This window comes from Lynx rufus, unplaced genomic scaffold, assembly GCF_022079265.1.
Source record: "Lynx rufus isolate CCGP_SWC_20201006 ecotype Redwood Valley unplaced genomic scaffold, mLynRuf1.p SCAF_3, whole genome shotgun sequence".
NCBI classification, from domain to species: domain Eukaryota; kingdom Metazoa; phylum Chordata; class Mammalia; order Carnivora; family Felidae; genus Lynx; species Lynx rufus.
In genome coordinates this window covers 147,644,183-147,667,533 of record NW_025814845.1, presented here as the reverse complement: position 1 = coordinate 147,667,533, position 23,351 = coordinate 147,644,183, and the positions used below count along the sequence as shown (strand labels likewise).

Here is a 23,351-nt window from a genome sequence, read left to right as displayed (position 1 = left end):
ACTTGTAACCCCCAAAGTTGTTACCCTCTCCTTCACTGTCATGCCTTCCTTTGTACAACCCAGAATGCCCTTCCCTCCATTCTAGATTATCCCTATTATAATTTTTCCGACTCCTGCAACACTAGTCCAAATTGAGTTTTAAAACTTAACCAACAATTAAAGGAGAGTTAACAGATGCTACAATTCCAGTGCAGTTTGCTCAAAAAACAGACTGAAATTCCTTTTGTGCCTTTATTTGAGGTACAGGTTTCTTTTTTAGTCATTTTCTTTTTTACTTTCCATTGACTGGTAATGACTCCTTGGTGAGGACTTGGAGAGTTGGAATACATCTTCAACCAAAATGTTATAAGATATCTAGATGGTATCTAGAAAAAACATGAAGAAATTATGAAAGACAAAGAGGTGCTCAGCTATTTGCCTAAATCACATTAGCCATTTTTCCCCTTCCTTCTCCTCTCTCTCTCCCCACTCTCTCCACTATTCCCATCTCTCTTTCAGTCTCTCTCTCTCTCTCTCTCTCTCTCTCTCTCTCACACACACACACACACACACACACACACACACATACTTCTCTTAAATTTAAAATTATTCTGTGTTCTTTTTAAATTCTTCAGGTTTTATATTTTATTACTCCAAGAGTCTGCCTCCCTGAGGTTCTTGTTCAGACTAGTTATTTCCCTCTGTAGAGAAGCTGTTCAGTTCATCCTTGCCTGGTTTGGAAGAATCCAAAGGAGGCAGTTCTTGCAGCCCTGTCTCACTTCCACTCCCCTCCTCCCCCAGTCCTGGCTGGAGCAGTGAGTCTGTCAATCCTAGGCAAGAGACAAGGCAGACAAAGGTTTATTTGTAAAGGACCTCCTTCTAGCACCTCCTTTTTCCTCCTTTTGCCCAAACTCACCCAGTGAATTGGAGCATTTAAGAACATTCTTCTGCCAAGAAGACCAAAAGGAACGAAGAAGAAAGGGTATGTATTTTTTTCCTTAAAAATCATTTTGTAGCACATATTCTCTCCAAATCACTGCTATAGATTCAAGCAGAAATGTATTTATGTGTTGAGTCAAAAGAGAAATGCAGAGAGAAAGACTTTCTCTAAGGAGATGGATGTATTTTGACAAAGGTGATACCTCCTGGGATAAAGGGAAATAATCAGATTAAAAAGAACTAGAAAATGCTTATTCCTTAACTGGGAGAGTCGCTTCATCATAGGTTTAAAAAGAGACAGCTCCCTCACTGTTATTCCTGATTAATGCCCGTGTCCCCTCTGAATCTGATCCCATGTAACAAGACCTTGTTATTCCACCTCTTCAGAACTATGCGAGAATGATGGAGTATATAAGTTTAGTCTTTTAATGCAGCAGCTATTTCTACGTGAAGTTAACTGCAATGTCTAAGAAAGTAAATGTTTTTGCTTTTAAAAAATCTTGATTCCTAAAAAGGCACTGGTATAAACGTGTGATACAAAGAGCGAATTCACTGAATTCATCCTTGGTGTTCCCACCATGGAACACACTACAGTGTCTGTACTACTAAGATAAAGGGAACACTTTTTCCTTCTTGGCCTTATAAAAATTCCTCTTTAAAATTCCTTAACTTAGTTTACGCAAGCTGTAAAAAGCTCTCCCAAATGTGGGTCCTTTTCTCCAGTGATGGTGATCTATTGTGGCCAGGAAAATAAGTAGAATGGTGCAAGACTGAGTATTAATATCATCTTATAGCATTCTCCCAGAGGTCTGAAGGAAGATCATTTTCAGGGAGGATGTGAACTTCATTTTTCCACTGATGAAGGTCTCTTGGGTGCTTAAGCTGATCATGTCTGTTTTAATGATGTTTGAAGGGCTTATCCACTTACTAATATCACCTCTTCTTTAATACACACTTTAAGAAGTTCCATTCCAGAGCTCGTTCTACCACAATCCTCTTCTGACACAGTTAATGAGAAAGAAAGATTTTTTTTTTTTAAATAACAGTGTTTTTTCCATCATCAAAGAAAGATGAATGGGAAACATCACAGGCTAGATGGCAATTTTAATCTCTTCCAACTATAATCTTTGTTACTTTAAATGTCAAATTCTGGGCTGGAATTGTCGTTTGCTTTTACAGCCTTTGCTTCTCTCTTGCTGTGTTTTGAAAGAAATCTGAAAATGGACTGCCCTTTCTGTCTAATTCATCAACTGTGTTTCATTCCACTGCTCTTAATACCAGTTCCCAGAATTGACATCAGTATGAGTATTGCACCATAAATCTCTGAACACTTAAACTGCATAGCCCTGTTAGTTTTGGCCATTAAATGGGATAAGTTTTTTTAAGTCTTCATTTAACTTAACCATTCAAAAGCCTTCTGGTGCCAAATACCCTCACACAATCAGAATTTGCAATTCCCTATCTATATGATTCTCGCAATGATTTGTTGCTTAATTAGAAATATCTTGCCCATGATTCTATATCCTCTGCCTTGATCATTTAAAAATTATGCCACTATTGGGATATGAATAGTATCATATAGTTTTAACAACAATATTAGTTACACAAATTTGAATCCAAAAAAATCAACAGATAGCTATCTGAGGATATCTTGCTTATTCCTTTAAATATTCAGTTTTTAGCTTTATTTTCTTTTGTAATGTGGATGTACTCCAAGAGGAATTTTAAGTGCATGTACTTCAACTGAAATAGAAAAAAAAATAGAGCAGTTTGCTTCAAATTTGCCAAAGTCATTTCACTCTTGTTGGCACATGAAAATATATGGTTTTGATGGATTGCCAAGGATTAAGGTTGGTGTCTTCTAATGAAAAAAATAATCAATGTATCACAGGAACATACTAGGTCAAACATTTTTCCACTTGCTAAATAAAAGTTAAAGCTATTTATCTGCACTCAAGTAAAAGAAGAAGAGAAACTTTCAGTTCAAACATGTAATTTATAAAGTGCTTAAAAAAAAAAAAAAACTACCAGTAAGTGCTTGCCAGGTGTGGAACTTTCCATCATAGTATGTGACTGAGAGACTGTGACAGAAACACTATTTTGTGCTCTGGCATGGACATAGTCAGAAGAAGTTCATGGTATGGCAACATACCCACTTACTTTTCCAGCAATTTATTTGTTCATTCTTTCAGTGAATGTTTTTGGAACATTTACTGCGAGCCCAGTATTAAAGCAGGCACTCTGAGAGATGCAAAAGATGTAGTAGTTATAGCCCTCGCCTTCATGATGCTGGCATCTCCTCTTCCAGTCCTCTGAATGTTGGCTTGCTCCAGGTTTCAGTCTTTTGCCTCTTCTCTTCTTAATCTATACTCACTACCCTGCCAGTCCCATAGCTACAAACATGATCAATAAACATTCTGATCACTCTCAAATTTTTATTCCTAGCCCTAACCTTCAGACATATACTCAACTGCCTACTCAACTTCTTCACTTGGATGTCTAGTAGGCATCTCAAACTTAACTTGTCTGAAAATTTGCTCTTAAATTTCCCCCAAATTGACCCCACCCAATTCTGCCTCAGTTCAACAAATGTTAATACCACTCAGGTCAAAAACCTAACAGATATCCTTGATTTTTTCCCTCTTGCCCCATATCTTCCATCAACTTTCACCAATAGCCTTTTTCTTCTTCCAATTTTATCTCACCACAACACATCTTCACAGAGCAATCAAGGATTATCTAAGACATTATCAGATCATGTGACTATTCTATCAAAGTCTTCCAGAGGTGTGGCACCTGGGTGGCTCAGTCAGTTAAGTGTCTGACTCTTGAATTTGGCTCAGGTCATGATCTCACAGTTCATGGGATTGGGCCCTGCATCCATGCTGACAGCATGGAGCCTGCTTGGGATTCTCTCTCTCTCCCTCTCTCTCTGCCTATCCCCTGCTCATGTGCGCTCTCTCTCTCTCTCTCTCTCTCTCTCTCTCAAAACAAATAAAACTTAAAAAAAAAATCTTCCAATGGTTTCCTAATATAGACAATAAAATCCAAGCTCTTCATCATGTTCTATAAGGCCCTTTATGATGTTTCCATCTCTTCCTTCCTGGTTCTAGGTAAATACACAGAGTGACCAATTTACTCAATGGCCAAATGCCTTTCAGTGAATTTCCCATTTCCAACTGAAGCCATATTCTCTATCATTAATGGGCATTATTTAGTAAAATTCACAGTTCTTAAAAGAATGGATTACACATGACTGCTATAGGTACATAGAACAAGGGAGCTACTAGAGTGGTATGGGCTGGAGCAGGAAAGTCTTCTTAAAAGAGATGAGTTTAAGGTTTGTACTTAATAGATGGTTTGGTCAGAAATTAAAAGAAAGGGAAGAGGTGAGAGGGAACAACAAGGCAAAGACACATATAGGATTGAAGAGATAACTGGTCTGACTTTCTATTCACTGAGCAGTGGTGAATGGTAGATGTGGAGGGAAAGTGGAAGGAAAGCATTAGGATTAATCCCAAGAAGTTCACCACCTTTTAGATACCATGGAACCACTGCAGGATCTTCCTTAGGATAAAAAAAAAAAGTGTTTTCAGAGACTAATTCATGTATTACTACATATATGGACCACACATTATTGTATTAGTCACTGGGTATGTGATGTTGAACAAAACAGACTGCCTTCATGGAGTTTCTGTCTTATGGAAATGATAGACATAAAATGAGTAAGCTCATAAGTATATAATTTAAATTGTGATAAATATTATTAGGAAAACGAAGAGGGCACTGTGACAGAATCAAGTTGAAACTACTTTAGATTGGATGGTCAGAGAAAGCCTTTAAAGAAATGATATTTCAATGGAGACCTGAAAGTCAAGAATAAGCCAGGCAAGTAAAGAGCATTCTTTGCAGAGAAGCAGCATGTATAAAAATCCTAATGGAGGAAGAAGGATTTCTATTTAATTATAAGGAAATACTCTCTATATTTATTGCAATATTTTTAAATGGGTCAGATGAGCTATTTTCTAACAAACTATAAATTATCAAAATTAACTCAAGAGAAGGAAACTATGTGATATTTAGGACATATTTATATTAGAAATTATTTATTACTTATCTGAAATTCAAATTCAACTGATTATCCTGTATTTTACCTGACAACTTTATATTTTAACAGTATTAAATATCATCTGAGTGGCAATATCATGTATCTGATCAGAGACACAGGCATGTAAAAGAGTTCAAGGAATGGGAATGGTGGTATATGGATTTTGAATTCATCTGCTTTTATGCAGCAGGGTGTAGTGGAGATACTCTGAGGAATATATCTCAGTTAATACCAATCTTTGTGATGAGTTTGCCCTCAGCTTTTTACTCACTTATCCTTTTCACCTTTTCTCATTATCTTATGACCCTGTACTTCTTTCTCAAACTTCTTCACTGGTTTATAAGATCTTCCTCTGACTTTTCTTCTATCCAGTCCACAAATGTTAGTTTCCCAGTGTTCTCTCCCTGGTCATCTCAATTTCTCCTTCTTAATACCTTCATTTATGCATACCAAAAAGAAAGACACCAAAATGCTAACAACACTTATCTCAACATGGACACTAGTTGAATTTTATCCTACCTTTTCTTCTCTTTATTTTCCATATTTTACACTGAGTATTATTACTTTTTTACTAAGTACTTAAAAAAATATTTGCAATCAGGTTTCTGGCTATAATTAGAACTATCTAATGGAAAGAAAGCTTAAGCAGTTAACAGTCATGAAATGAACTCAGGAACAAACTACACCTACATGCATGAAATATATAAAGGGTAATCAGAGCCCAAGTTTAATAAATGCACAACTTTTTCCAAAAGCCACAAGGATTAGACAAAATTAAGCTAGATCACTGAAAATAAGAACATGATTGCATAGTAAACAAAACAAAACAAACCCTAGGGAGACCAAAACTATATGAAAAATGCTATTGACTAATAAAATAGAAAAATTCTTCAAACACAATTGGCAAAAAAGTTACAAAGAATTTATAAGTCTCCCTCCACCTCTCTCCCTACACTTAATTTTTTGATAGAGAGTAATCTGGTAGGAAAGGTTAGAAAAAAGGAAAGTGATCTTTGTTGTTATTGTTGAATCTTCTAATAAAAGTACACACAGATATAAATATATATTTTAAGTCAGGCATGAGCTGATTGGAATAAATGATAGTTTTGATAAAAAAGAAAACTAAAACAGAAATAGAGAAGTGCATTTTAAAGTCAGACAAAACCCTGCCTTCCTGGAGCTTACATTCAAGTTCTGGTAGACATAATATTTTTAACAATTTAGAAGTTCACAAATGCCACAAAAAAGTAGAGCAATTAAGGCAGATTGAGAATATGTGAGGGGAGATACAGTTTTAAACAGAATAGATTTTATTGAGGAGCAGAGTGAACAAAAACTTGAAGAGAGTGAGTAGTTAGACATGCCATTAATTTGTTGGAAGAGCTTTTCTTTTTTTTTAATTAATTTATTTATTTTGAGAATGATAACATGCAAGCAGGGAACAGGAGAGAGAGAGAGAGAGAGAGAGAGAGAGAGAGAGAGAGAGAGAGAATCCTAAGTAGGCTCCATGCTGTCAGTGCAGAGTCAGATGTGGGGCTCAGTCTCACAAATCATGAGATCACAACCTGAGCTGAAACCGAGTCGATGCTTAACCAACTGAGACACCCAGATGCCCCTGAAAGAGCTTTTAAAGCAGAGGAATTAACCAGTGCAAAGGCCCTAAGGCAATAAGGTGTCTAGCAATTTGAGGATTAGCTAGAACAGGAACACCAAGGGGGAAGAGTAGATAATTTCAGAAGGATACCAGAGCCAGATTGCATATGGGGTCCATTGCAATAACTTTAGCTTTAGTTGAAGGAATTGGAGTCATTGGAAGAGGATAGGTTTAGTTAATATTTTCTGAATTCTTCTGTACTGCCGGTACTTAGGACAGTGCCTGGCATAAAGGAAGCACTAAAAAAATGTCTGTTACATTGAACCAAATTAAACCAGCTTGCTCCTGTTTTCCTCTCTCTTACATAATTACTTAATTACTGTATCAGTGAGTCCTACATGAGTGCTATTCTTTGACTCCCTCGCTTTCCCAATATTGGCTGCTCTTCTCCTGGATACCCTTGCAGCTTGGTCTTTGGTGTGGGCAGAGGAATTCTTTTGTTTGTTTATTTTTATTTTTGAGAGAGAGCACATGCACACTTACATGTGCAGGGGATAGGCAGAGACAGAGGGAGACAGAGGATCCAAAGTAGGCTCTGTGCTGACAGCAGAGAGCCTGATGTAGAGCTTGAACTTACTAAATGTGAGATCATGACCTGAGTTGGGGCTGGATCCTTAACTGACTGAGCCACCCAGTTGCCCCCAAAATAATTGTTAGTGATCCTTTATTTTTTTATATTTTTTTGATGTTTTTATTTATTTTTGAGACAGAGAGAGACAGAGCATGAGCAGGGGAGGGGCAGAGAAAGAGGGAGACATAGAATCTGAAGCAGGCTCCAGGCTCTGAGTTGTTGGCACAGAGCCTGACGCGGGGCTCGAACTCACGAGCTGTGAGATCATGACCTGAGCTGAAGTCGGACGCCCAACCAACTGAGCCACCCAGGTGCCCTGATCCTTTCTAACTTTTTAAAAATTTATTTATTTTGAGAGAGAGAGAGAGAGAAAAGTGAAGGAGGGGAAGAGAGAAAGGGAGAGAGAGAGAGAAACCCAAATAGGCTCTGCACTGTCAGCGTGGAGCCAGACGTGGGGCTTGAACTCACAAATCGTAAGATCATGACCTGAGCCAAAGTCAGACATTAAACCAAGCGGGCCACCCAGGCGCCCCTTGGGTAGAGGATTTCTAAGTCACCTGAAGCAGTATATGAAGATTTGAGCCTGAAGATAAAAGAATGATTCCAGGCTACTTTTCAGCAGCCTAAATAATCTAGAACAAAATATACAAGCATCATTCCAGAAGTAGGAAGAGCAACCTGAATGGCTCCTTGTGCAAACCATAATGGGTCTTATTTGTTGTAATTTGGGACCCAATAGCTACTTACCCTATCCAACAGATGAGAGTCAGAGCAACCATTAATTCAAATTGGGAAAGGTTGTAGAAGGGAGAAACAACGTTCTGAGAATTTGGCTTAAGGATTAAAATTATCAAAATACCATATAGCTCATTTTTAGAATCTGTAAGATTTGGGTATGTGTCTTTCATATGCCTCCTGAAATAGCTGCAAATAGTATTTAAGAGTAATATGGAAAGCTTTGCTTCTACCCAAGATAGAGTAACAAGAACCAGATTTACTCACTTTTCTGATACAACAACAACAACAACAACAACAACAACAACCACCCCAGAAAAGACATATGAAACAACCTCTGTCAAAATACTGGATTTAAAGCAGGGAAGGACATCTTCCTATAAGGATGGGAAACAAATAAGGTATAATTCCCCCCAGTCTATTCCCTTAAAGGAATTTCCAGGCTGAAAAAATAAAAGGAGAGGGAACACAGAATCCAACAGACTACCTGAATTGAGAAATGGATCAGAGAGTCAGAGAGACCAAAGCAGTCACAATTTACAGAAAGAGTACTGGAGAGAAGAAAGATACATAGAGAATGCTGGATGTCTGCAGAGGGCCCCACTGAAGAATTCAGAACACTGATATGTGTGTGCAAATGAGGAAACTATCCATGGTCAGGGGGAAAAATCGGAAAGAATTAGACAACAGAGTTTATGACACTCACAAAAAGCCAGGCATACTTGCAGACAGATTGAAAAAACTTGTAGCTCATTGACCATTGGATAGGATACTCAGGAAGAAATGGCTTCAATAGTGAGGAATAATTAACCCTTGGCTGAGTCAGAACCACCTAAGAAATCATAAAAGCAAGCCCTGAAAGAATTAAACTGTTTCCAAGGAACTTAGTTATATCCCAGAACAAAGCACAAGAATATTTGTAAGAATACAAAAATATCCAGTACCCAACAAGGCAAAATTTAAACTGTCTGACATCCAATCAAAGATTACCAGCTATGGGAATGCAAGCTGGTGCAGCCACTCTGGAAAACAGTATGGAAGTTCCTCAGAAAACAAAAACAAAAACAAAAACAAAAACAAACAAACAAACAAAAAAACAACTACCCTATGACCCAGCAATTGCACTATTAGGCATTTATCCATGGGATACAGGTGTGCTGTTTCGAAGGGACACATGCACCCCCATGTTTATAGCAGCACTATCAACAATAGCCAAGGTATGGAAAGAGCCCAAATGTCCATCGATGGATGAATGGATAAAGAAGATGTGGTATATATATACAATGGAGTATTACTCAGCAATCAAAAAGAATGAAATCTTACCATTTGCAACTAGCATGGATGGATGCTAAAATAAGTTCTTTTGAGAGAAAGAAAATAATATAGGTCAGAAACTCAGATCTACATGAAGAAAGGAAGAGCATGAAATAAAGAATAAGTAAACATAAAAGAAAAACTTATTCTTCTTGTTCTTAATTGATCAAACAGGTAACAGTGTATTCAAAATAATAGCAATAATGTATTCAATTATGCATGTTTATGTATATATCATATATACTTATTATGCTTATATGTAAGTGAAACAAATGACAGTTATGATACAAGGAATGAAGAAAGGAACTAAGATAATTTGTTATTATAGAGTACTCACACTGCTCATGAAGTGGTATAGTCTTTTTTAAAAGGGGACATAGATTAGTTGCAAATGTATATTTCAATCTTCAGGGCAACCACTCAAAAAAAAAGTAAAATAAAAAAGGTATAAATGATAAGCTAAGACAGGAGAGAAAATGGAATCATTTTGTGGTTTTAATTAACCACAAAAGGAGGCAGAAAAAAAGTCAAAGAGAAAATAGGAACATTTAACAAGGGCAACAAATAGAAAACAAAAACAAATATGGTAGATATTAGCCCAAATATATCAATAATCACTTTGGATGTGAATGGTCTAAATGTACCAATTAAAAGACAGATCATCAGAGTGGATTAAAAAACATGACCCAATGTTAAATTTCGTATATAATGCTTTATAATTTTTTTTTTTTGTTTTTTTTTTTTTAAATTTTTTTTCAACGTTTATTTATTTTTAGGACAGAGAGAGACAGAGCATGAATGGGGGAGGGGGCAGAGAGAGAGGGAGACACAGAATCGGAAACAGGCTCCAGGCTCTGAGCCATCAGCCCAGAGCCTGACGCGGGGCTCGAACTTGCGGACCGCGAGATCGTGACCTGGCTGAAGTCGGACGCTTAACCGACTGCGCCACCCAGGCGCCCCTAATGCTTTATAATTTAAAAGCATTTTTAAATTATTTTTTTCCATTGAGATAAGTGTACTCTTTAATCCACATTTTCTATTTCACCCATCTCTCCACCTACCTCCCTTCTTATAACTATCAGTTTGTTTACTGTAGTTGGGAGTCTGTTTCTTGGTTTTTCTCTCTCTCTTTTTTTCCTTTGCTCATTTGTTTTTTTTCTTAAATTCTACATATGAGTGAGATCATATGGGGTTTGTCTTTCTCTGACTGACTTCTTTCACTTGGCATTATTCTCTCTAGCTCTATTCATGTTGTTGAAGATGGCAAGATTTCATTCTTTTTTTATGGCTGAATAATATCCCATTGTATATGTATATACATATTTACCATTTTTTGTGCTTTGTTATTTATACTTGAAAACTATACATTCAGGATAATTTTATTTTAATATTCCCCATTTTATGAACATTTCCTCAAGTTCATGAAATGTTTAGATTCAATTATTCTAAATTCAAATTGTTATCTTCCACTTCTCTGCGCTGAATTTTGGTTAAGAAAAATAAAATGATTACTCATATCTATATCTTTTTTCCCATTTTAATTATTTATGTTTATACCTGTACCATTCTAACATCTTTAAATACGATCCTCTTCTGGGTCAAATAATAAAAGGACCTCTGAAGGCAGCAATGATGTTTGAATAAAAGCATGATCAGATTACAATTGTTTTTATTTGTTTTAGTGATAAAATTCAAGTCATACTGATAAATTCAGTAATATTTAAGAGGGAGGTTGGTTTTGTTTCATCTTTGCTTTTGATTAGTTGGTTGGTTTAACAAATAAATTAAAAATCATGTAGAAGCTCTTGCTCTAAAGTAGGATTGATGGTATTACAAATTTAAAAATAGATTACTGAACAAAATTCTCATCATTCGTCATGCTGGTTGACTATTGTTGACTGGTAGATTTTATGGATCATCCACATTAAGGTTTGTTCTTCTTAAGTACCTTTCCTATTGGTATAGGTATTAGTCTATGCTATAGACTATGCTATAGTCTATGCTATGCTATAGTCTATGCTATGCTATAGTCAATGCTATAGTCTATGCTATAGACTAATACCTATACCATAGGTATAGACTATGCTATAGACTAAATTATGTCCCCCTCCAAATTTGTATGTTGACGTTCTAACCTCCAATGTAACTGTATTTAGAGATAAGGTCTTTTAGGAGGTAATTAAGATTAAATGAGGTCATAAAGGCAGGGTCTTAATCTGATAGGACTGAAGAAAAGGAAGAAACACCAGACACTTCTTTCTCTCTCCACATATGCACAGGAGAAAAGCAATGTGAGGACACGTTGAGAAAGAGGCCAGCTGGTAGCCAATGAGAGAGGACAAATCTGCTGGGATCTTTGACTTCCAGCTTCCAGAACAGTGAGAAATAAATTTCTGTTGTTTAAGCCAGAAACTGTGGCTTATCCAAAGCCATTTGGATATTATATCCAAACTGTGGTATCTTCTTGTGGTAGTTATTATAAGTTTTAGTAAAGAATTGAGAATGATGTTATAAAGAAGAAAAAAAAAAAAACATGACCCAACTGTATGTTTTCTATAAGATACCTACTTCAAGTATAAAGACACATAAAAGGGTGCCTGGCTGGCTCAGTTGGAGAAACATGTGACTCTTGGTCTTGGGGTAGTGAGTTCAAGTCCCATGTTGAGTGTAGAGATTACTCAAAATCTTAAAAAAATAAATAAAGACATATATAGATAAAAAGTAAATGGATGGAGAAAAATACACCATACTAACACTAACTGAAGAAAGCAGGAGTAGCTATATTTATTCGAGACAGAGTAGATACCAAAAGACGGTTATCAGGAATAAAGTAGGATATTACATAATGATAAAGGGGTGAATGCTCTGGTAAGACATAGCAATTCTTAATGGGTATGTGCTTAACAAAAGAGCATCAAACTTCACTAGGTAAAAACTGATAGGATTGTGAGGAAAAAGAGATGAATCTACTATTTATCATATATTTCAATATCCCACAGAAATGGACAGATCCAGCAGGCAGAAAATCAGTAAGGACACAACAGAACTCAACACCACCACCAATGGACTGAATATAATTGAAATCTATAGACTACTTCACCCAATAATAGCAAAATAGACATTCTTCTCACAATCACATGGGACATTCGCCAAGACAGAGATCATAAAACAGCCCAGAGATCTGGGCCATAAAACACAACTTAATAAATGGAAAAGAACACAAATTGTACAGTGTCTTCTCTCAGATCATAATGGAATTAAACTAAAAATCAGTAACAGAAAGATAACTGGAAAATCCCAAAATAGGTGGAGAGTAACATAATTCTAAATAACATATTGGTGTTAAAAAGAAATTGCAAGAGAAATTTTAGAATATTTTGAACTAAAAGAAAGAGAAAACAAGTGAAATAAGTCAGAGAAACATAAAATGCCATGACTTCACTTATATGTGGAATCTAACAAACAAAAACAAAAATAAAAACAAAAAAGAGAAACAAGATTCATAAATATAGAGAACTAGTGGTTGTCCAAGGAGAGGGGTTGGAGAATAGGCAAAATAGGTGAAAGAGATTAAGAGGTACCCATTCTCAGTTTTTTTTTAATTTATTTTTTTTAACTTTCCACATTTTTTTAACTTTATTTTTTATTTTTTTTAAATTTACATCCAAATTAGTTAGCATATAGAGCAACAATGATTTCAGGAGTAGATTCCTTAGTGCCCCTTACCCATTTAGCCCATCCAGTAACCTTCCCACAACCCCCCAGTAACCCTTAGTTTGTTCTCCATATTTATGAGTCTCTTCTGTTTTGTCTCCCTCCCTGTTTTTATGTTATTTTTGTTTCCTTCCTTGTGTTCATCTGTTTTGTCTCTCAAAGTCCTCATATGAGTGAATTCATATGATTTTTGTCTTTCTCTGACTAATTTCACTTAGCATAGTACCCTCCAGTTCCATCCACGTAGTTGCAAATGGCAAGATTTCATCCTTTTTGATTGCCAAGTAATACTCCATTGTGTGTGTGTATAAACATATATACATATATATAATAAACATATATATACATATACATACATATACACACACACACACACACACATATATATATATATATATATATATATACATATACATATACATATACATATAATCCTCTTTATCCATTCATCCATCGATGGACATTTGGGCTCTTTCCATACTTTGGCTATTGTTGATAGTGCTGCTATAAACATGGGGGTGCAGGTGTCCTTTCAAAACAGCACACCTGTATCCCGTGGATAAATGCCTAGTAGTGCAATTGCTGGATCGTAGGGTAGTTCTATTTTTAGTCTTTTGAGGAACTTCCATACTGTTTTCCAGAGTGGCTGCACCAGCTTGCATTCCCACCAACAATGCAAAAGAGAGCCTCTTTCTCTGCATCCTCGCCAACATCTGTTGTTGCCTGAGTTGTTAATGTTAGCCATTCTGACAGGTGTAAGGTGGTATCTCACTGTGGCTTTGATTTGTATTTCCCTGATGATGAGTGATGTTGAGCATTTTCTCATGTGTCAGATGGCCATCTGGGTATCTTCTTTGGAGAAGTGTCTATTCCTGTCTTTTGCCCATTTCTTCACTGGATTATGTTTTTTGGGTATTGAGTTTGATACGTTCTTTATAGTTTTGGATACTAACCCTTTATCTGATATGTCATTTGCAAATATCTTCTCCCATTCTGTTGGTTGCCTTTTAGTTTTGCTCTTTCCTTCGCTGTGCAGAAGCTTTTTATTTTGATGAGGTCCCAGTAGTTCATTTTTGCTTTTGTTTCCCTTGCCTCCCGAGACGTGTTGAGTAAGAAGTTGGTGCGGCCAAGATCAAAGAGGTTTTTGCCTGCTTTCTCCTCAAGGATTTTGATGGCTTCATGTCTTACATTGAAGTTTTTCATCCATTTTGAGTTTATTTTTGTGTATGGTGTAAGAAAGTGGTCCAGGTTCATTCTTCTGCATGTCACTGTCCAGTTTTCCCAGCACCACTTGCTGAAGAGACTGTCTTTATTCCATTGGATATTCTTTCCTGCTTTGTCAAAGATTAGTTGGCCATACGTTTGTGGGTCCATTTCTAGGTTCTCTATTCTGTTCCATTGATCTGAGTGTCTGTTCCTGTGCCAGTACCATACCGTCTTGATGGTTACAGCTTTGTAGTATAGCTTGAAGTCTGGGATTGTGATGCCTCCTGCTTTGGTTTTCTTTTTCAAGATTGCTTTGGCTATTCAGGGTCTTTTCTGGTTCCATATAAATTTTAGGATTATTTGTTCTATCTCTGTGAACCCATTCTCAGTTATAAAATAAATAAGTCACAGGGATAAAAATTACAGTATAGGGAATATAGTCAACAATATGGTAATAACTTTGTATGATGACAGATGGTAACTACATTTATCATGGTGAGCATTTCATAATGTACATAACTGCTGAAACACTATGTTATACACTTGAAACTAATATAGTATATTGACTATACTTCAATAAAAAAATAAAAGGAGGAAATTAGGAGAAGTGGAAAAATTTAAACAATGACTTATGATATTTGATATCAAACAATTGGATGATATGAAGAAATTATTAAATATTTTTGGTGATAAAGAACATTGTGTTATGTTTTCAAAAAGTCCTTACCTTTAGTGAAATATACTGAAATATTTGTAGATAAGATGAGATGCCTAGAATTTGCTTCAAAGTACCCAAAACTGAGGGAGAAAAAAAGTGGAGGTATAGGTGGAAATAAGAGAGGCAATGGGGTGACAATAATTGAAGTTAGCAGATAAGTATATGGAGGTTCATTAAATTGTTATCTATACTTTTGTATATAGTTGAAGTTTTTCACAATAAAAAGAAAATAAAAATCAATACTTTAATAACAAACAATTAGAGCAGAAATCAATGAAATTAAAAACAGGAAATCAATAGAGAAAATCAATGAAACCAAAAGTTGGTTCTTTAAAAAGATTTAAAAAATCAACAAGCCTCTAGCCAAGCAAAGTAAGAAAAGAAAGAGTACACAAACTACTAACATCAGAAATGAAAAGAAGGAACATCACTACAGATCCCATGGAAATTGAAAGGATAATAAAGCAATACTATGAACAACTCTATGCCCATAAATCTGTTAACCTAGATGAGTGAACCAACTTCTTACAAGGCACAGTTTGCCAAAATTCACACAGATATAGACAATCTGAATAGATATATATCTATGAGAGAAATTAATAATAATTAATATCAATAATTATTTAATTATTAATTAATTAATAATTAATAATAATCTCTGCACACAGAAAGCACCAGACTCAAATGATTTCCCTGGTAAATTTTATGAAACATTTGAGGAAGAAATTATACCAATTCTCTACAATCTCTTTCAAAGGATAGAAGCAGAGGGAATATTTTCTAACTCATTCTATAATGCCAAGACCAGAAAAAGACATTACAGGAGAAGACAGCTATAAGACCAATATTTCTCATGAACATGGATGCAAAAATTCTCAGCAAAATATTAGCAAATTGAATCCAAACAAGAATAAAAAGAATGATATGGTAAAATCAAGTGTGATTGATGTATGCAAGGCTGGCTCAACATTTGAAAATCAATTAACGTAATCCATCATATCAGTTGGCTAAAAAAGAAAAATCACATTATCATATCAGTAGATGCAGAAAAATCATTTCAGGAAACCTAATACCCATTCATAATAAAATCTCTCAGTAAACGAGAAATAGAGGGGAACTTTCTCAATTTGAGAAAGACTATCTACAAAAAATCTACAGCTAACATCCTTAATGGTGAGAAACTCAAATCTTTCCTAAGATCAGGAACAACACTCTATCATACCGAAAGTCCTTGCTAATGTAATAAGGCAAGTAAAGGAAATAAAAGGTATATAAAGTAGGAAAGAAGACATAATACTATCTTGGCAGATGACATGATTATCTATGCAGAAAATCCAAAAGAATCAACAACAACAACAACAACAACAAAAAACTTACAGCACTTGTAAGTAATTAAAGCAAAGTTGTAGGATATAAAGTTAATATTCAAGCATCAATTGCTTTCCAACATACTAACAATGAATAAGTGGAATTTTAAACTAAAAACACAATACCATTTATATTAGTGCCCCCAAAATAAACTACTTAGGTATAAATCTAACAAAATATATACAAGATCTACATGAGAAAAACTGTAAAACTCTGTTGAATAAAATCAAAGCATTAAATGGAGAGATATTCCATATTCATGGATAGAAAGATGCAATATAGTCAAGATGTTAATTCTTTCCATCTTGATCTACAGATTCAATGCAATCCCAATCAAAATCCCCAAAAGTTATTTTGTGGATACTGACAAAATGATTCTAAAGTTTATATGGAGAGGCAAAAGACCCAGAATAGTCAACACAATATTGAAGGAGAAGAATAAAGCTGGAGAACTGATGCTACTTGATTTTAAGATTTACTATAAAACTGCAGTAATCAGAACAGTGTGATACTGATAAAAAAAATAGACAAATAGATTAATGGAACAGAGTAGAGCTCAGAAAAGGAATCCCAAAAGTATAGTCAACAGATCTTTGACAAAGGAACAAAGGCAATACAATGGGCAAAGAGTGTCTTCCCAAATGGTGCTGGAACAACTGCACATCCACATGCAACAAAATGAATCTACAGACTCTACATCCTTCGCAAAACTTAACTCAAAATGGATTATAGACCTAAAAGGAAAATTCACATCTATAAACCTCCAAGAACCTGAGAAACTTAACAGGAACCCATGGGGGAGGGGAAGGAAAAAAAAAAAAAAGGACGTTAGAGTGGGAGAGAGCCAAAGCATAAGAGACTGTTAAAAACTGAGAACAAACTGAGGGTTGATGGGGGGTGGGAGGGAGGGGAGGGTGGGTGATGGGTATTGAGGAGGGCACCTTTTGGGATGAGCACTGGGTGTTGTATGGAAACCAATTTGTCAATAAACTTCATATAAAAAAAAAAAAATAAACCTCCAAGAAGATTAACACAGGAAAAAAAAACCTAGATGACCCTGGATATGGTGATGTCTTTTTAGAGACAACATCAAAGATATGATCCACAAAAGAAATAATTAATAAATTAAACTATATATCAGTTAAAATTTCTCTGTGAAAGAAAATGTCAAGAGAATTAGACAACAAGCCACAGGCTAGGAGAGAATATTTGTAAAAGACACATCTGATAAAGGACTGCTATCTAGCATGTACAAAAATTTATTGAAACTCAACAATAGGAAAACAACCAATGATTAAATAATAGGCCAAATGGGGTGCCTGGGTGGCTCAGTTGGTTGAGTGTCATACTTTTGATTTTAGCTCAGGTCATGATCGTGGCTCAGGTCATGATCCTAGGGTCATGGGAACAAGCCCCACATTGGGCTCTGTGCTGAGTGTGGAGCCTGCTTAAGATTCTCTCCCTCCCTCTCTCTCTCTCCTTCTGCCCCTCTCCCTTGCTTGTGTGCTCTCTCTCAAAAAAAAAAAAAAAAAAAAAAAGGTCAAGGACCTTAACAGACACCTCACCAAAGAAGATATACAGATGGTAAATGTATGTATGAAAAGATGCTCCACATCATATGTCATCAAGGAAATACAAATTAAAACAACAATAAGATACCCCTACACACCTATTAGAACGTTCAAAATCCAGAACACTGACAACACCAAATACTGGTGAGGGTATGGAGCAACAGGAATTCTCAAATGTTGCTGGTGGCTATGCAAAATGGTACAGTAACTTTGGAATACAGTTTAGCAGTTTCTTGTAAAACTAAACATATTCTTATCATATAACCTGCAATTGTGCACTTTGGTATTTATCCACAGGAGTTGAACTGGCCCCTAGATATTTACAGCAGTTTTATTCATAATTGCCCAAAATTGGAAATAACCAATGTCCTTGAGTAGGTAAATGGATAAACTGTGGTACATCCAGACAATAGAATATCATTTAGTACTAAAAGAAATGAGCTGTCATGAAATGAAAAGACATAGAGGAAACTTAAATGCATTTTACTAAGTGAAAGAAGCCAATCTGTAAAGGCTACATATGGTATGATTGCAACTATATGACATTCTGGAAAAGGTAAAACTATAAAGACAATAAAAAACGCCAATAGCTGCCATGGGTTAAGAAGGGAGAGACGTATACGTATATCACAGAAGACTTTTAGGGTTGTGAAAATACTCTCTATGATATTATAATGATAGAGAAATGTCATTATACATTTGTCCAAACCATAGAATGTACAACACCAAGCATGAACCTTAAGTTAAAGTATGGATTTGGGGAGATTGTGATGTGCCAGGTAGGTTCATCATTGGTTTAAGAAAAAAAGTAACATTCTGGGGGCACCTGGATGGCTTAGTTGGTTAAGTGTACGACTTTGGCTCAGGTCATGATCTCACGGTTCGTGAGTTTGAGCCCTGCATGGGGCTCTGTGCTGACAGCTCAGAGCCTGGAGCCTGCTTCAGATTCTGTCTTCCTCACTTTCTCTGCCCTTCCCCAACTCATGCTTTGTCTGTCTCTCAAAAATAAATAAACATTTAAAAACAAATGAAAAAAAAAAAGTACCATTCTGGTGAGTGAAGTTGATATCTGGGAGACTATGCATGTGTGAGGGCAGAGAGTATATGGGAAATCTGTACCTTCCTTTCAATTTTATTATAAACCAAAAACTACTCTAAAATTGTCCTTCTGTAAAATACATAATCTTACCTAAATTAATTCACCTTTGAGATGTATCTAATCGTTGAAAACTTCATACAAAATTTCCTTTCAACAGCATTGTTTTCCTTCAAAGTATGATATACATATATATCTTCCTCTCTTTTTTTAATGTTTGTGTATTTATTTTGAGAGAGAGTCAATTTATTCATTTTGAGAGAGAGTCTGTGCTGTCAGCACAGAACCCAACACAGGGCTCAATTCCCTGAGCCACGAGATCATGACCTGAGCCAAAATTAAGAGTCCAACGCTTAAATGACTGAGCCATCCAGGTGCCCCTCTTCCCCAATTTTTAATACTTCGTGGTAGGAAAGATACTTTGGCATCAAGATTAAATCTGAATGGCTGTGGATTCTGATCTGATTCCTCCACTATTTTGCTAGTTTCCTTTACTACAATAGCCTCACCTTTTCATGTCTAACATGAAAGCCAGAGAAACCTGATTAAATAGATGAGGACTATTCCACAGTTGTATGCAAATACCGTATTTAAAGAATTATCTCCTGGAAGAGGAATTACACTTGTTTGGTATGACCCCAAGAACTCAAACTGGGACTGGTTTGGTAGGAGCTACAGAAAAATACTTTACAGTAAGGGAAATGTTAGAACTGCATCAGTGGAGTTTATGTTGACTTAGTCAATAATGAGCTCCCCAGCATGGTAGGTGTTCAAGAACAGGCTAAATGTTTATTAGGGGGAATTCAAGCCTCTGTTTTCAACCAAGGTGAAGATGAAGTAATCTATGTGGGATAAAACTTCACAATATTACTAAAAATTTGCAACAAAAATGAGCCCCCAAATAATTCTGCTGGATTTAAAAAACTTAATTGAGCAATAAATATATGTGTAGACTATCATTTGTCAATGTCAGAATAGATAGGTTTCTTATTCCTGCAGGCTGGAACCCAACTTCTTGGACAATGTTGTTGTTAGAATATGCAAATCAAGAACCAGTAAACTCGATGATGATATTTGTGTTAGAAATTCACTTGAGTTTAACCACCTTAAAGAGCAGTTTTTCTCTGCTGAATGTACCAAAAACAAAAAATTACTTTGAATACTTAACATTGCGTATTCTGGCTCTTAACTATCACCTCTCCCAGTCCCCAGCATTTCTTATTTAATGTTTCTTTGTGGAACCCAGGCATTTGATTTTAAACAATTACTCTATGGGATTTTTATTGTCAGTAGTCATAAAATTACACTGAGAAACACAAAGAAAAGAGTAGAAAAGATCAACTACCAACCTTTCTATCCAAGTGTTTATGAGAATGCTACAGAGCTTCATGTTCAGATGAATTCCATCTTTAAAAGAAACAAATACTGACACATTTTGCTTTTTTTCTATCTCAGGGCAAAGAGCCAAAATGAAATTGATAGTTCTTGCTGTCACTGTTGGCCTAACTTTGCTGCTAGGAGTCCAAGCCATGCCTGCAAATCGCCTCTCTTGCTACAGAAAGATACTCAAAGATCGCAACTGTCACAACCTTCCAGAGGGAGTAGCTGACCTGACAAAGATGGATGTAAATGTCCAGGATCATTTCTGGGATGGGAAGGGATGTGAGATGATCTGTTACTGCAATTTCAGCGAATTGCTCTGCTGCCCAAAGTAAGGAAATGTAATTGCAAAGTATATAGCTATGAAATGTATGCACAACGACTCTTTTTTTAAGACAAACTTTATAATGTGTTTGCTGAAATTAATCACCCTTTTTTAGTAAAATCCTAATTAAATCTCAGGTTTTTTCTAGAATCATCACCATTGTATACGGAACTGAATGTTTTCATTTTAAAAAACAGAGTTTGGCAGACTTTAATAAAACTAAATGAAATCCAGAAAATAACACTCCAATACATTAAATTCTAAATTCCCTGACTTTACCACACACACACAAAAAGAAATGCCAGCAGAGGTCAACTTCAAGGTTGATATCTTAAATCAATGTGAACTAATAAAAGGCTTTAGATAAAAGATCCTACTGAACAGGACCAATTAATTGGGCAGAAAAGTGGTAATGGTCAAAGAAAAAGCTTCTAGCTCTATATATAAGTTAACTAGAAATGAACTAAATAAAAACTAGCTACTGATTTGGAAAGTAGGCACATTTTAAGTATAATACAATGGTAGATAAATCAGTAACTTTTTTTTGGTTCTTGTTCTTAAAATCATCTTCTGCTTGGTTACTAAAGAGTCTCAAATCTATGATCTTGGCTATTTCATACTGAAATTAGCTCTTTCAAATTACTTACAACATATGTCATCATATTTTCATTTTTCTAAAAAAAAACCTGTGACGTAGAAAGGGCAGATATAATCATCCTATCAAGAAAAGGTGCAGAGAGGTAAAATGACCAGCACTATCCCACACAACTGGTTAATACCAGTACTGACATTAAAATCCAGGTCTTCTGATTTGGACCAGATATATTTTTTTTTAACAAGGCAGTTGGTTCTTAATGTGTGGTTCCCAGAACAGCAGCTTCAATGTCACCTAGTTCTTGTTAAAAATGCATGTCTATCCTTGAGCCTTAGACCAGACCTACTGAATCAGGAATGCTGGAGATAAGGCATAGCAATTATGACTTAACAAGCCCTGTAGGTGATTCTGCTAAAAGTTTGAGAATCACTCGTACTAAATATCAAGAACTTGAGTTAACTGATGCATTAAAATGACTTAATTTTTCCCAGACTACACAAATGAAATGCCATTTAATATTGAAATACCATTTTTGCTTTTTTGTAATTGTAAGACTTGAAGCCAATTAACTGAAATGTATTTGTATTTATTTTATGATATAATTTTGTCATCATCTGTGTTAATGGATGAGAACAGAAGTCTGGACATACAAAAGTACTTTCTATCTGATTTTAGTTACCTTTTCCCCAGTCCCAACAGATTTACTTTGCTAAGTTTATTTCCTTTTTCCTTCCACTGTCAACACAAATTTTAATTTGCCATCCTGTTTTCTTTTCATTTTTATTGAAATATAATTGACATATAGCACTGTAGAAGTTTAAGGTGTACAGCATAATAACTTGATACACATCTATTACATAATGATTATCATAATAAGTTAACATCCATCACCGCAAGAAAAAATTTTTTCTCTTGTGATGAGAACTTTTAGAGTTTATTCTCTTAGCAACTTTCAAATATATGACACAGCACAGTAAACTATACTTATGTTGTAGTTTACAGACGAAGTATATTTCTAATGAGCCATTGTAATACAATTTTATATTATCCCATGTATTTTTATACTTTACCTTTTGTGACCTTTTCAACAACAGTAGGATTGAATAGTTTAACATTTGTCCTTTCCCTATAAAGCCTAGAAATTTGTTTTTTGACTTTGCTAAGAATTTTTTAACCTTATATTTCTTATCTGTAGATTTAAACTTCATGGCCCATCCCCACTCACATCAGAAAAATAGTATTTTTGGTATGATCATAAGGTTTTGAAATCATTTAATTTTTCCTTTTCTTTATAGGTAAAGGATAGCATAATATCAATGGCAAATGGGAGGAAAGTAGGAGAACTGATTACCTTCTTGGTCTTTGTTGCTTCTGTGGCAAGTCCTCCCACTCATTCGCTTTGTAGTTTATTCCCTAAAAAGAATAGTTATATCTGAAATCCTGGAAATCATTGTCCATTTTTAATCCAGAAAAGATTAATAGATATCTCAGTTTTCAGCTGAATTTAACTCGTGTCCTACTCTCTTTCAGAGATATCTTCTTTGGACCAAAGATCTCTTTTGTGATTCCTTGCAACAATCACTGAGAATCTTCATGTATTCCAGAGAACATCATCTTTCATTTCCCACATGCTGCACTATATCAACATAACTGCATTTCAAGTTTCTATCCAGTGCAATAAAGCACAGATTCTATACATTCTTCCTTGTCTAAAACAGTAAACTTGAGTTAAATAAGTAGTAATAAAAAATAATTCAATTTGAATTTTCTCTGTGGAGATTGTTGGTACTGGTTACAAATTTTGGTTAGAGTGGCACCTGGGTGGCTTAGTTGGTTAAGCATCTGACTCTTGATCTCATTTCAGGTCTAGTAATCTCAGGGTTGTAAGTTTGGGCTCTGTGCTGGGTGTGAAGCCTACTTAAAAAAAAAAAAAAAGAAAGAAAAGGAAAGGAAAGAAAAGAAAAATTTTGCCTAGAAAATTTTCATTTGTGAGGTGTTCAGTAGGCTCAGTAGAAAAATTTTTGAATAGTTGAATAGCCATAATCCTGGCTCAAAGGTGGAGAACTTTTAGTTCTTAG

At 35.4% G+C, this 23,351-nt stretch overlaps 2 protein-coding genes across 3 annotated transcripts in view; one reads left to right on the top strand and one right to left on the bottom strand.

Annotated features, from left to right (window-relative positions):
• The window catches only part of SAP30 (Sin3A associated protein 30), a 93,368-nt gene that overhangs the window by 55,901 nt on the left and 14,116 nt on the right, over positions 1 to 23,351 (bottom strand). Inside the window, exons 4-5 of one of the 2 annotated variants that reach the window (XM_047091218.1) lie at positions 22,625 to 22,686; positions 671 to 809 (exon numbers count right to left, since the gene is read on the bottom strand). In XM_047091218.1, coding sequence (XP_046947174.1) covers positions 755 to 809; positions 22,625 to 22,686 — 117 coding nt within the window. In that variant the 3' untranslated portion in view covers positions 671 to 754. Of the gene's footprint in view, positions 1 to 670; positions 810 to 22,624; positions 22,687 to 23,351 lie in introns of those variants that run through there. The other variant, XM_047091221.1, reaches the window with a different exon arrangement.
• Positions 585 to 23,006, top strand: SCRG1 (stimulator of chondrogenesis 1). The gene is made up of 3 exons (XM_047091222.1): positions 585 to 961; positions 20,429 to 20,684; positions 22,804 to 23,006. Exons 2-3 carry the CDS (start codon positions 20,443 to 20,445, stop codon positions 22,856 to 22,858), a joined length of 297 nt encoding a protein of 98 aa, XP_046947178.1. The 5' UTR covers positions 585 to 961; positions 20,429 to 20,442; the 3' UTR covers positions 22,859 to 23,006.

Excerpts from the sequence above, each read along its gene's own strand:
- SCRG1 (XM_047091222.1), top strand. The coding sequence starts at position 20,443 with ATGAAATTGATAGTTCTTGCTGTCACTGTTGGCCTAACTTTGCTGCTA. Across the intron at positions 20,685-22,803 it reads GAATTGCTCTGCTGCCCAAA|AGATATCTTCTTTGGACCAA; the intron begins GTAAGGAAATGT and ends ACTCTCTTTCAG.